This window comes from Solanum tuberosum, unplaced genomic scaffold (assembly GCF_000226075.1).
Source record: "Solanum tuberosum cultivar DM 1-3 516 R44 unplaced genomic scaffold, SolTub_3.0 scf00008, whole genome shotgun sequence".
Classification (NCBI taxonomy): Eukaryota; Viridiplantae; Streptophyta; class Magnoliopsida; order Solanales; family Solanaceae; genus Solanum; species Solanum tuberosum.
The window spans coordinates 3,801,037-3,815,834 of NW_006238934.1; the positions used below are offsets into that span (position 1 = coordinate 3,801,037).

Here is a 14,798-nt window from a genome sequence, read left to right on the forward strand (position 1 = left end):
CACATGACTAAACGAACGCGTAAACTACAATGAATAATGTTATTGTTATCAGAGTAGAATCTCATTGTTCAATGAAATTATAAATTCATATGGTTCGAAAAAATAGATGAAAAGGATATTAACACTAATCCACTAAGTGTGTTTTTGCAATGTGATTAGATTGTTGATGCACAATGCTGGTCCATTTGATAGGGGCTAAAAGTCCAATAAGTGTTGGTTATCCCACTAATCCTCTAGAAATATGGTTAAATAATTATGGGTGAAGTGTATGGATATCTAGAAGGCGAATTTCTTGCTTGTGCTGATAAGGAGTTTCGAATTTGAGACCTCCAACATGGAAGTTTCAAGCCCGAATTTATGAGTCATTCCGAAGGGTAGCATCTGTCTATTTTTAAAAATAGTTTTTGAGTATATTCACTTCGAGATAATTTTAGATATATGAATCTGAAATTAATCTTCACAAAGTACTATAACTAAAGTTCAATTATTTCTTCTTAAACTTTAACTATATGACTATAGTTCAATCATTTTTGTCTGAACTTCAATCACATTAAACTTTAAATTTGGATTTTGTCAAACATAACTTCAAACACAATAAATATGAAGTGGAATATATGCGCTCTCCTCTCTCTTTTATAAAAATATTAATAAAAATTATAATTAGACAAATTATATTATAGCTATTTATGAAAATTTCTTTTATATTTTTTTACTTACACAATCGTGACTCAAAATATTAATAAGGTAATATAAAATTTCTCGATCTTCCAAAAAGAGGCGGTGGAGAGGGGAAGCCAAGACATAGTTGATGAGAGTGACTAATGGATCCTCTCTAGAATAAAACAAATTATATAAAGCTACAACAAATGAAAGTTGCGTTGATTTCTTGTCAAATAATAATAAACCAAACACAAGAAATGACAAAAAATAAAATATAAGATAAGCACCTCTATTTTGTCTTAGAGTAAACGTAAACACACATTATCTAAAAATGATTACATTAAGGATAAGATGTTCCTTTCCAAAAAAAATTCAAAAAAAATGTATAAGATGTGATATATATAAATCATACTTGACCAAAACTTTAAATATATACAACTTTAATTTTGAGTCCATCAGAATTTACTTTATATTTTTTAAAGAATTTAATCTCCTTGTAATTTCTAAAATATTGAACTATATTTTAAAAATTGATGCTCAAATTCGAAACAAGATAAATATGACGCCTTTACAAAAATTCATGAATGAAAAAATTAATCAATCATTCTTGAAATAATCGACAATGATGGTATCACATAGATTGTAATCTTCTCAACATTTTAAAGTTAATATAAAAATATGTTTCTATAAACTAAATAAATTCTTGTCTTTACTCTTATATTGCTACACTTTGTTTAGAAAATATTATAGAAATTCTCTACCAATCAATCAAATAGCTTATATTATGATATTAAACACAAATTTGCACATCCATTTTGATAAATTAGTTTGAACAATTCCAACCTTATTTTCAATAAATTGTCATACGTAAGATCAATTTTTCTTCACTAGTTTAGTATTAATTAGTAATAATTCTTAAGGGATAAGGTAGGCATGAGTTATGAGTTATGACAATTGACTAGTTAATATTTTTTCTTCTAACAAAGAAAAATAATATTCCTAAGCATGGCTTTAATTATAAAAGAATCATAAATCTTTTAGTCTAGATAAAAATATTAAGTGATTTTTTTTTATTTGTCTTAATTTTGATGGATAGGGTTATTTGATATTTGTTATTGATGGGAGATGATATGTATTTTATAAAGTTAATCGAAATGTGTGTAAGCTGATCATAATATTAAAAAAAAATATTATTTGTTTTCTCATAATTTTATTTATGTATCTCATGTAACATATTGATGGTGTTCCTAGAATGTACGTAAATACTTCCAATGCTCCAATATTTTATTTTAAATGGATAAAGAATAGTAGTTGAGAAGAAAGTGGATAAAATTTCTATGTTAGGTATTTGGTGGACATGATTTATGAATGAAGTGGACTTAGCAATTAAAGTGTACGTTTTATGTTTATAATGCTGTCATAAACTCTTTATATTCTAATTCATTTATATAAAAGAAATTATTTATATTCTATAATAAAAGGAAAATGGCAAGAGAAGTCATATTGATGTTATCACCTTTGTAATTTAGATAATATATGAGTGGTTTAAAGTTTCTAATAACTTTCAAAAAAAATTATAAGTTCACTTGGTGTAAAATTAGCAAATAGATAATTTGGTAGGATAAAATCTATTTATTATTTACAATAAGTATTGAGTTCAGTCTTATAAATTATTATTTGTTTGATAAAAAGTGCTTGTTTTTTATGCAAATTGGAGTGTTTACGGATCGATTTGAAATCTTCTTGAGAAAAAATGCTTATTTGTTTTCATAGATAAATTGAAAGGAAATTTCTAACAAAGAAATCTTTTCTATAAAAATAATAATCTTGGATCAGGGCTATCGACATGACAATGCTTTATTGGTTTATTTAGTGGATCATCGTTCTAAATATAAGATTATATTCAGCAATAACTTTGAGAAAAATAGTATTTAATACATATTATTTTTTATATATAATGACTGGTATCATGCTATATTATGTCTGAATGAGTTCAAATTAAAAACAGAAGAAGAGAGTTAACTTTCTGTTAAGTACGTCTAAACACGAAGGGATACACAAAAATCAAGTCGAAGTTATATTTCAACTTCTATGAGCAACATTCTAAGACTGATTTATCCATAGATTTTGTTTTAAAAACTTAAAATAATATTCAAAATTTATTTTATAAAAATATTTGCTTATTAAATAATCTATTATTTCAACTTCAAATTTCAAAAAAATTAAGTTTTAGAAAATTTGACAACAAAAAAAAACTCATAAACTATTCATCTAACAATAAAAGTACATGTGAGTCACTTTTGTAACGTAAGGAATAACATGTGAACCATTTTTATAATATCAGGAGATACGTGATATCAACGTTAAATACTAAAGGTAAGAGGTTATAACAAACTTTTTTCCCTTTTTGAATTTTTGACAATTTCAATAAATACGAATTTGAATTAGTCAGATCAGCGTAAATATTGTAGTAATTAGGGATAAGAGGATTGGCCCCCTTACTCTGCCACTCCAAGAAAACAAAATGTATACGTGACAAATCTTTTGCTTTACTTTTTCACCTTCTCTTCTTCAAGCAACTCTTTTTCTTCCTCTTCAACAATCCCCACCATCTTGGTCTATATATATATACAGTTATATACACACAAATATACAAAAATATCTAAGTCATTACCCATAACAAGACGTGCAGCAGTGAAAAGAGTGAGCTCACTGTGTAACAAACTCAATTTGTGAGTTTGTTCTTCTCTGCAATCTTTTAATACGTCAGAATCACGGATACCCAGAAGGATATTTTGTGCGGTGGATCATTTTCAGGTAATAAAAAAGTGATCTTGATTGAAGTTTTCAGAAATTTTAGTTTTGATTATTGTAGAGTGTTGATTTTTGTTCAGTTTTATGAGTTTTTGATTGTGGGTATTTTGTGATTGGGGCAGAAATCTTGTTTATCAGTCGAAAGATGAATACTTTTGAACTTTATAGCTGGGGTTGTCCTTGTAATTCAGATTAAATAAGATAAATGAAATAAATTGTTTTCCCTTGTTTGGGTTGAATGGTAAATGAACAACAACATATTGAGTGTAGTCTCAAGAGGGTGACATGTATGGAGACCTTACCTAGGGGTGGAGCTGCGTATGGCAGCCCTTTAGCGGAAAATTACAGTGTTTATACATGGTTAATAGTATTTGTTATGTGTAAATAGTGGATGTTGACCCTCATTCATCTTATTCGTGTGTTTAGTTCTTAATATTTTGAACCCCTTATTGTGAAAATCTGGGCTCCGCCATTGACCTTACCCCCACCTTTACTGGTAGAGAGACAGTTTCGATAGACCCTTGATTCCAATAATGTCTATGTTCAGGTTCAAAATATGGAGAAGTAAACACATAAAGAAGTCAAAGAATTTAATATTTACCATAGTCCATATATACATAAAACTAATTTCAACCTTGAATATACTGTGTAATTTTCAAACGAAGGGGTTTTGGATGAACCCCTTGCTCCCACTTGGCTCTGCTCTTGTCCATGCTGTATAATATATACATTACTTAATCCTATTTTATTTATTTAATATTATGAGATTAAAACTAATTATACACTAGTGTTTTAAAAATTAGAAATAGGATTATAATCAAGTTTAATAATTTAAAACAAAGAACAATTTAGAAGATAGTTTAAGCTAAGTTATATTAAATGAGGTGAATGAATAGATCAAATTTTACGTTCCTCTTCTAAACATGATTTTTTTTTTGTTTTAAATGCCTAATATTACAAATTTTACTAGAAACAAAGGAGAGATAACAAGTAATGGATGGTTAATTAACAAGTATTAGTATAAAGGTTATTCAATTGTCAATGTTTTCTTTTGTAGGTATTACTGAGACACTATGTATATTGTTAATCCATATTGAACTCAGGAATAAAAGTATAAAATAGAACAGGAATTACAGCATAAAAAATGCAAATTCTACTGATATGGAAAGAAACAATGCTGCCAAGCTCCTGACTATTAATGCACAGTTCTTGACCCTTTCTATCGTAACATGCATTTCCATCTGTGTCGCAATTGATTCAATAGGCTATGTACCCAGTGCACTGAGAACTGCCTTCGGTCCCCAAACTTACTAACTCATGGCAACCTTGTGGCAGCCCAACAACTTATAAGTGCTAGTGACTGGCTGATTTCCAGTATTATAAGCAAATGACTTATATGTGACCTCAAGAAGGAAAGATTATAATCAAATGACTTATATGTGGCCTCGAGAAGAAAAACCTCATTTTTCTATTGACTTTCTGCCTTTCCAAACAAAGCCTAAACTTTGAAATACCTTCATGTTTTTTTTTTTTTTCTCTAGTTTCCAAACACGGTTAATTGTACTGCTTTGTGGGGAGGGGAAATTGTAATTGTCCTTAGTGGATAGTGGTTGCATTCTCATGGCCAATCCCAAGTTGCATTTTTTACTTGTTGGTTCTGTGTTTGTTTGCAAGTGGCTTTGTTTTTGCAAAAGTGCAAATCAAGTGGTCATGCTATGTTATGCTTTCACTTTATGCATATGGCTTGTTTCCTCTCGATACAATGTGTTTGAGAGGCCTTCATGTAGTAGTTAAAAAGTTAGTTGGTAAAAACATCTCTGATATTTTCATATCATGGATCTACTGTTTTTCAAATTTTGCGTTGGCTATTAATCTCAACTATTTTTGCTTGACACTAGAATATAGTAGTATGATCACTTTGCTATTCGGTCATAATTAAAGTTAAGGGAGGTAAGATAAAAAAAATATAAAATATGAAAAGGAGCAGAAGTGTTAAACTAGTAACCTGACCAGATTGCCTGCCATTTTTAAATTCAACAATTTGGTATATCATAATTTTCCTGTACTTTGAGCCATTGTGTCTTTCATCTCCTTGTGAATTCAGCTTAACGAATTTAATTTATATCCTGGATTTGGCCATTTTATCATTCTTCAGGTTTCATCTTCTATTAATTTAATCTGTCAAAGATTGTCCAGTGATTGGATGCTTTTGGAACTAATTTATGAGTCAAATAGACATAATATCTGCACTACAAGTTAAAAAAGTTGTATTCCTTGATTCTATCACTATCGTGCTAGTATAAGCAGAAAAATCTGTCAAGCTTATCTTATTGTTATTAGTTCAGACAATCATCTTTTCGGTTCTGTCCCATGCTGACATTAGGTTGTTGTAAAAGGAAGCAACTTTACAGCTTTATACTTCCATTAATGATCAAAATTTAACTGAATTTGCTCCTCTTTCAGAGCTTAAATAGGCTACAGGCCTACAGCAACAACGAATAGACCAAGAAGGAAGATGGAGTCAAGGCATTCCATTCATCACGTACTGCTTTTAGTTTTGTGTGGTCTGTCTGCCCTGTGCCAATGCTCGGCTATTGGGGTTGAAGCAAACCAGACAGCAGTACTGCTTGTGAATGCATCCGAAGCATCAGCAAGGAAAATACCTGATACCCTTTTTGGTATATTCTTTGAGGTGAGTTTAGTATTTGGGTGCTCAATTTGTGGTGCAAATGAGAAGCATTTACCTTCCAGTTTACAGTATGTAACTCATCTCATATATTTTGTGTTTAATTTGTTTGTCCTGTCTTTTTTGTTCAAACTCTTTATATACCTGATAACTATTGCAGCATATGATACGCATAAACTTCTGCTTTTCGAAACTACCTCTAGGATATGTTTTTACTAGTTCATTCCACCAAGCTGAAATTCACATTCTCATTCCTCATAAAAGTTTCCTGTTTGAACTAAAGGAGGAATAAGGATAATAAAATAAAGGACATTCTATAGTTTACATCTGTCAATAATATGAGACCAGACAATGGACATTTGATAAGTGCTGCTGATGCCTAATCTTATGAATCATCAACGTTTTCCGAATATCTGGCTGGAAAAGAGTGATCATACCTTGACCTTTTACAGATGAATTGGACTTAATTTTCCATGATATTGGATACAGGCAATTAATTTTAGTTCATGACCTGAAATATTGTATTTCAGGAGATCAATCATGCTGGTGCTGGTGGACTGTGGGCTGAGCTCGTCAACAATAGAGGTCAGTTTGATTTTATGGTTTCTTTAGAAAAGGAAGTCTTTAAAAAGAAATAAAAACATGCATTGCTTCCTAGTGATTGACTGCTAATTGAGTTTTTTGGCCTAAAAAAAGAAAGGAAAAGAAATGGAAGAGCAAGACTCATATATTGGAAAGGATGAACTAGTTACATTTGGGTTGCCCAAGCAGAAAAATGGAGACAACCATAGCATGATTTTGTGCCGTCTTGTCTCTTGGATAGTCATTATTACTTTTCCCTTTCAAACTTATCTTCAAAGATGAATATTAACTTGGGCGTTTTATATTCTGTATGCTACTATGGTCCAAGAGGTTGTTTTTTGACTGATAAGAGTACTATGATGAATAAATTGATAAGGCAAATAATGCGAGATTGCTATCTCTATTCTTGTAACAAGAGTTTTGCTTCCTATATATTCTTGAATTCTATTTTTTTTAAGTGCTAGTTTTCTTGAAACCTCAGGTTTTGAAGCTGGAGGCCCAAACGTACCTTCAAATATTGATCCTTGGTCTATAATTGGAGACGAGTCCAAAGTGATTGTATCAACAGACCGTTCATCATGCTTTGATCGGAATAAAATTGCAGTTCAAGTGCAGGTGCTCTGTGACCATACAGGTGCCAATATCTGTCCAGATGGAGGAGTTGGCATCTACAACCCGGGATTCTGGGGCATGGTATGTTGCTCTTTAATGCTCGACTGAACATTCTTTATGTGTTTCTTGCTTCCTCTCTCAAGGATTCACCTTTCAATATTCCGCAATACCAAAAGCACACTAGATTTTCTTCATTTGTATCCTTAAGTCTTATTTAGATTTCAATCAAACTAGATACTGATCTACTCTTCCTTCTTTGTGTATTTCGGTGCATGTTCTGTATTTATCATCCTCATTTTATGTTTTCTTGCAGAATATTGAGCAGGGAAAGAGCTACAAACTAGTGCTTTATGTTCGTTCCCAAGAATCAATCAATGTATCTGTAGCTTTAACTGGTTCAAATGGATCGCAAAAGCTGGCTGCTGCCAACATAGTGTAAGTAGATGTCTAGCCGGCTTTATTTTTCATGCTTTAAAAAGTTTGCTTCTTTCACACAATTCATTCAAGATGCTCTTTGCAGAGCTGCTGATGTTTCGAGTTGGACAAAGGTGGAAATTTTGTTAGAAGCAACAGGAACAGATCCCAATTCAAGACTGGAATTGAGATCATCGAAGAAAGGTGTTATTTGGTTTGATCAAGTCTCATTAATGCCTACTGACACATACAAGGTGAGTGGTTTAGAGCTTTCTTGTAGGCATTTAGAAAAGACTCATAGTTAATCAAGGAGAGGGTGGTTTTAGTGCAGTTGGCTGACTTAATGACATGTTTCCTGAGCCAAGGCTTCTAAAGGGCTCATGAATTCTCTTCTTGTTTATTACATACAAAATGTGTAGCCAGTTTCAGCTCTACATCTTTAGAATTAGATACCAAAATATAATTACATCTGTGCAGTATGGTTAAATGCATCTGTTGTGATATCGCTAGGTTTTGTATCAAACAATAGACTATACCATAATCCCAAATAAACTGCTATATGAATCCTCTAAATCAATTTTTCGAGGACGTTATTAATTTTAACATTTGGGAAACATAAGTACTTGTTGACCATATAAGCATGATTAACTAATAATATGTAAAATTTGTCAATGTAGATAAAGTTTAAAAATTATTGCGACTGTTTTTTTCTTCTCATTACTTGTCTGTACATATCCAACAATTCTGTATTACTCTAGCTATCCTATTTTGGCCAAGGAGCATGATTTTATTTCCAATTATTTTCTTTCTCATTTTTCATTTTTGTAGGGGCATTAGATGTATTCATTTAATGAATGTTATTCTTGGCACAGGGGCATGGCTTCAGGAAAGATCTCTTTGGAATGCTTAAGGATTTGAAACCAGCATTCATTAGATTTCCAGGTATTCTCCAATATATTTTAACTTTTTCCTTGAGGATCATGTAACTTTACCAACTGATGGACTGGGACATCTTTTAGTATTTTATACCTGCTATATTATAAACCTTTTCATGCGATCCCTCTTGATGAGGAAGAAGAGTATCAGTAGAGAGCGAAAATTCATGAGTAAATTGGAAACAAAAAGTACAACAAAAAGAATGGTTTGCACAAAGAAGCTTAAGAAAGCCACAGGTGGCCAGCTACTACTTAAAGATAGAAAGAAGCTGAAATACAACTGTGTTATGTATTACTGGAAATTATGCTCGCAGGAGTTCAACTCCCATATTATCTCAGTGGTGATAGTTCTTAGATCAGACTTGAAATACTTTATCTAAACACTTAGATCTAAGAACTTCACCCTTGAGGAAATACGAGAGACGAGGTTATCAAAGAGATAATATGGGAGATGAACATCTAGATGTAGGATTAATATCAGAAACTGTTCAAACTTCAAAGTTTATTTCATTTTTTAATTTTCAATTCAGTGAGAAAGTAATAAAGTTATCTTTTCATCAGAGTTCTACTTGTAATTTCTCAGCATAGTAACATGTTTCATACACAGGGGCAGGGGTAGGATCAAGGAACTTAACTTGAAATTCAAACTTTCTGATTTATCTATTCTTTTCATGTTTGCTTTGATTCTTTGAAAAAGTCAAATCTCCTCTTTCTTATCTGTTTACTTTCTATTTGAGCACTTTTAGAATTTCAAACAACTAGTTTATACAGTGTTGGCTAGGCAAAGAGAATAAATATTAGAAATATAGTAAAAAGTCTTCATCAATTAGAGGACTTATTCTTCCAAGATTCTGCTGTGTGTCCTCTTTTACCGGTTTCTTTCATTTTTTCCTGTGTGTCCCCCTATCGGTCGGTATGTACTATTTGAGCTTCTCAATGGTCAATTGTCCAATGTTGATAAACCTTCACATTATCTGTCTGTAGGTGGATGTTTTGTTGAAGGTGACTGGTTAAGAAATGCATTTCGGTGGAAAGAAACTATTGGACAATGGGAAGAGAGGCCCGGACATTTCGGTGATGTTTGGAATTACTGGACTGATGATGGACTTGGACATTTTGAGTTCCTGCAGGTAATATTCTATGTTCCCCAACTTTGTTGCAAATGTATTTGAAACACCTGGCTAGTCAGTCATGCTAACACATACAAGCACCAAAAAAAACAACAACAGTTGCACGCACTTGATGTAAACAATTGTATACTTCTGATTTTGAACGAATCCACTCCATTTTCTGCAGCTTGCCGAGGACTTAGATTCATTGCCAGTGTGGGTTTTCAACAATGGTAGTTCCTGCACCTCCACAATTGCACTATTCTCTTTCTTTTGCTCTATTTAGTCCATTTAATTAATTTAAACTTCTTCCTTTTGTGCTTCTTAATTTTCAGGAGTCAGTCACCATGATCAAGTTGACACTACCAGTATTTTACCTTTTGTGCAAGTAGGTTTATTGAATTTTTGGCTCATTGAATATGATCTAGTGCTTTAATGTGATAAATGTTCTTTAAATTTTATGTAGTTTCATGAATGTTTCTCTTTTTTGTCAGCTGCGAGTTGTCTTTTTCTTCACAGAATCTTAGGCAATAAAAATTCACATCACTAAAAGCTTCATTTTTAATGGCCATTATTCCTAACTGAAACTTTTCTCGGCTTGTGCATTAGTAGATTATGTTAACATTCATTGTGTTACCGATTCAAGTTACCAAAGTAATCAACGTTTCGAAAGCAGTAAATTGGTCAAGAAAATAAAATTAGCAGTGGATATTTCCCAACACTCTATTGATTCCCTCTCTGTAGCAACAATTTGTCTTCATTCGTTCCTTGTTACATTACATTCTTACAAATATATTTTGTCTCTATCCAGGAAATATTAGATGGTCTTGAGTTTGCAAGAGGTGATCCTACTTCAACATGGGGTTCTATTCGAGCCAAAATGGGACATCCAGAGCCTTTTGATTTGAGATATGTGGCTATCGGAAATGAGGATTGTGGAAAGACAAAATACCGTGGTATGCTTGCTTTACTCTATTTGGCAGATGATATATTGTTGTTTGGTTCACAGGAAACTTATTATAGTGCACTAAGGATTTATATGTTGCATAACTGTCTGGTGTACATTTTGATTTATTGTGTCCTCATAAAGTTGCACATCTCATCACCTTTACCATAATTTGACCCGGGAATTAAACCTGGCATCCATTACGTATGACATGAAGTGTCTCTCTTCCCCGTTCCTCTGGATGAGTGTGGGGTGCATAAGGAAGCAGTAGATTTGGTGTCTTTATGCCAATATGAATTTAAAGTTTGATGATGCAGATTAAAGATCTTCATTGTTTCTACTGTACCTCTGGCCCTTCATGCCCCGTTCTGTCTGTCTGTCTGTCTTGTACTTCAGTAATCAGTGGTTTTGCGAAAACTTTTGTCAGATATCTTTAGGTGTCAGGAAAAAAATCAAAATATCTCTTGAAAGTTTGTGCTATTGATAGCTGAGGCTAGTCCATAGAGACTCCAATGACATTATTTTCTTTTATTTGTCCAGATACATGATTCCAAAACTGCACACCGATCTGAGTGAAAAGATATAATGACTGATTTCTATTACTTGTGATTCAGGAAATTACCTCAAGTTCTATACGGCCATCAAAGATAAATACCCAGATATTAGAATAATCTCAAACTGTGATGGTTCTACGAGACCACTGGATCACCCAGCTGATTTATATGATTTTCATGTAAGATCTTGATGCTTTTCCAAGCATCTCTCACACTAAGCATATGTATCAAAAGCTTTAGCTTTGGTTTCCTTGTCTTTGCATGAGCTTTAACTTTGTGATGTTTCTATGGATAGATTTATAGCAGCGCAAGTTCTGTATTTTCTAATGCTCGCCATTTTGATAGTGCACCACGCAGAGGACCAAAGGTTGGTGAAGCTTCCTTTTGATGATTAATGAGTTGAATTATAAAGTGGTTATTATGTATAACATATATCTCTGCAGGCTTTTGTGAGTGAGTATGCTGTGACTGGAAATGATGCTGGAAAAGGTAGTCTTTTAGCAGCGTTGGGTGAAGCTGGGTTCCTCATTGGGGTAGAAAAGAACAGGTACCTGTGTAGCATTTGTCTAATTGTCAACTCTTTAATTTCAACTTTCCACATGGCGTGTTGAAGTCCACGAGATTAAAGGACTTTTTGGTACATTCGACATATCTTTAGTTTTGTGCCAAGCCAAAACCAGACTATCAAATTGAAACTGAGGGAGTAAATGATATTTCCTTGACTAGTGACGTGTAGAAAGGGTGATATGTGATTTCACTTGCCGAAGTCTCTGTTGATTAACACCCTTCTCTTTTTCCTATGCAAAATATCTGATCTTTACTTCAGATTTTACTTGAAAATGTTCTAATCTACGCCACTCCATCATCCAGTATACCACACGATACCTTTATTTGATTGTATGACGGATAACTTTGATCTCAGAGATCAGGCATTGACTAAGCGAATCACCTTAAACTAATAGACTATCCATCTTCTTTCCTTTACTATGTACCCTTTGCATGATGTAACTTGAAATCATCCTCTGTGCAGCGAAGCAATTGAAATGGCAAGTTACGCACCCCTATTTGTTAATGACAATGACCGGAGGTATATCTCATTGCTTCTGCTCTTTTCTTTTTCAGAAATTTTCTTGTTGTATTCTATTGACCAAAAATGCTCATTCATGTAGGTGGAACCCAGATGCAATTGTCTTCACCTCTTCACAAATGTATGGAACGCCTAGTTATTGGATGCAGCACTTCTTCAAAGAGTCAAATGGCGCTACTCTTCTGAGTTCGTCATTACAAGCTAATCCTGCAAATTCACTTATAGCATCTGCCATCACTTGGCAAAATTCACTTGATAACAACGATTATTTGAGAATAAAGGTGCGGATATATATTTTCTTGTTTTCGTTCATCATTCTGTGAGGGGGTTAAGTTTTGCTAGATTCTTATGTCAGCTTCATCATAGATAGTTATCATTAGCACTTCAAGACTTTTGACTGGTCGAGGTTCACTCTTAACAAGTAGAACTTTGTGACAGCATAATTTCATCTCCGAATTCCTAAGATGCATGATCTTCCTTACCATTTTGCATACACACACACGATTCTCCGTCTTTAATTGGTTCATTACTCATATGTTGAGATACTTTCCCCAGGTCGTGAACTTTGGAACCACTGCGGTTATTATTAAAATCTCTCTCACTGGATTGGGGCAGAACTCGTTAGAGACGTTATTTGGGGCTGTAATGACCGAGTTAACATCCAACAATGTGATGGATGAAAATTCCTTCAAAGAGCCTAATAAGGTACACAATCATCATTCCATTTACTGGATCTACTACCATGTTTTGTTGGTTTGGCATAAGCTGTTTCACATTTAGCAGCTAAAAGCTATGTTGCTCGGACTCTTCAAAATACTACGGGAGCATGTTAGATTCTCCAAAAATAGTGCATTTTTTGAGGATATAACACAGGCTCAACAACAATTTTGGAGAGCCCAAACAACATAGGCTAAAAATAAGTTTCATACTCAATAACTATCAGAAGAAACTTAATTGCTCCTTTTCCTTCATCTTTTTCAAAAGAACTTTATTTTTACTTTGCCTCATCAATACATTAGAACAAGTCAAGAATCTATAAAGAACTTACGCACACTAGTTTTTACACCAAACCACATGAATTTACCATTGTTAAGTTGCAAATTGAAGTTACATGTCATGTACTTATTGGTTATGTATAAACACCTAAGTTTTTTCTTTCAGTTATCTACATAGTTTAGCGCGATATCTGATTTTCAACTTACAATACCTCCTTTTCAGTGTCTAGAAAGCTTGCTCAAACTAGAATTTAAAATTTTGCATATATTTTTGTGGTTGCTTTTATTTAATATATTTTTTTTCCCTATTTATGTAGGTAATACCTGTTAAAGCACTAATTGAGAAAGTTAGTGACAACATGGAAGTTGTACTGGCCCCAAGATCTCTCAATTCAATTGACTTTTTATTAAGAAAATCAACAAGCAGTGCTTCTGTCCTTAAATCTTCATGCTAAGTAGTACTATGTATCAATTTAATTTAAGAATATAATGTGGTATTAATTTATCAATAATATCATTTTCATGGTAATTATATATATCATGTTTGTTAGCAAGCTTTTCTTTCTTCTTTTTATATTTAGGCATAATACATTGGTAACCATCTCAAATTTACTAGCAAAATTCATTTAGACACGACTTATTTTAATTGAGCATCTGAACATGTGATAAAGTGTTCTTATTAGACACTTTCGATTCAATTTTTGAATAATTTTTTGCTTTTGATCTCAAATGGCCATTATGTAAATAAGTTGATCACTTAAAATATGTCATTTCCTTAATTATACACAACATCCTCAATTGGAACATGCCTAAGGTTCTACGACTTATTGATTCTAATTCATATAATTAAAGAGCTTGACATGTTTTAAATAGGGAAAAAGGTCTAAAAAATACTTTAACTTTGGTCAAAATTGATGTTACGATACCAAACTTTATGGAGGACCTTTTACCCCTTGTACTATTTAATAATGTATTTTAAATGTATATATGTGCCCATGTGGACACATTACTATTAATAATGATGCAATATTTATGATGTCAACGTGGGCACATATATACTTTTAAAATACACTATTAAATAGTGCAGGGGTAAAATGTTCTTTCCAAAGTTCGGTATTGTTACAGTAATTTCGGTCAAAATTCGGATATATTTCAGACCTTTTTTCCTTTTAAATAACAAACTTTGTACCATCAAATTTCTTTTTTCACCTTCTACAAAGTAATTTTGTAAAAAATAATCTACTTCACCAAAACTAATCAAATTGACAAAAAAATTCCTTTTTTTTAACTTTTAGTTTTATGCTCAATTTGTTAAGAACTCACTAACAACAAAATTCTTTTATAGTGCACTTTTAACAAACTATGACATACAAAAAGCAAGTCCATAAAGGGATTGGTAGGATT

The 14,798-nt window shown here is 32.5% G+C and overlaps 1 protein-coding gene across 1 annotated transcript; it reads left to right on the forward strand.

The window, feature by feature from the left end:
* The first annotated feature begins 3,192 nt into the window (after positions 1-3,192).
* LOC102581676 (alpha-L-arabinofuranosidase 1-like) lies at positions 3,193-13,929 on the forward strand. Its single transcript, XM_006339178.2, has 18 exons — positions 3,193-3,477; positions 5,938-6,166; positions 6,691-6,745; positions 7,224-7,435; positions 7,668-7,789; positions 7,875-8,022; positions 8,641-8,710; positions 9,688-9,833; positions 10,000-10,045; positions 10,148-10,200; positions 10,624-10,768; positions 11,373-11,491; positions 11,608-11,679; positions 11,756-11,859; positions 12,343-12,399; positions 12,482-12,680; positions 12,955-13,104; positions 13,712-13,929. The coding sequence occupies exons 2-18, from the start codon at positions 5,990-5,992 to the stop codon at positions 13,847-13,849; spliced, it is 2,013 nt and encodes a 670-aa protein (XP_006339240.1). The 5' UTR covers positions 3,193-3,477; positions 5,938-5,989; the 3' UTR covers positions 13,850-13,929.
* The last annotated feature ends 869 nt before the right edge of the window (positions 13,930-14,798 follow it).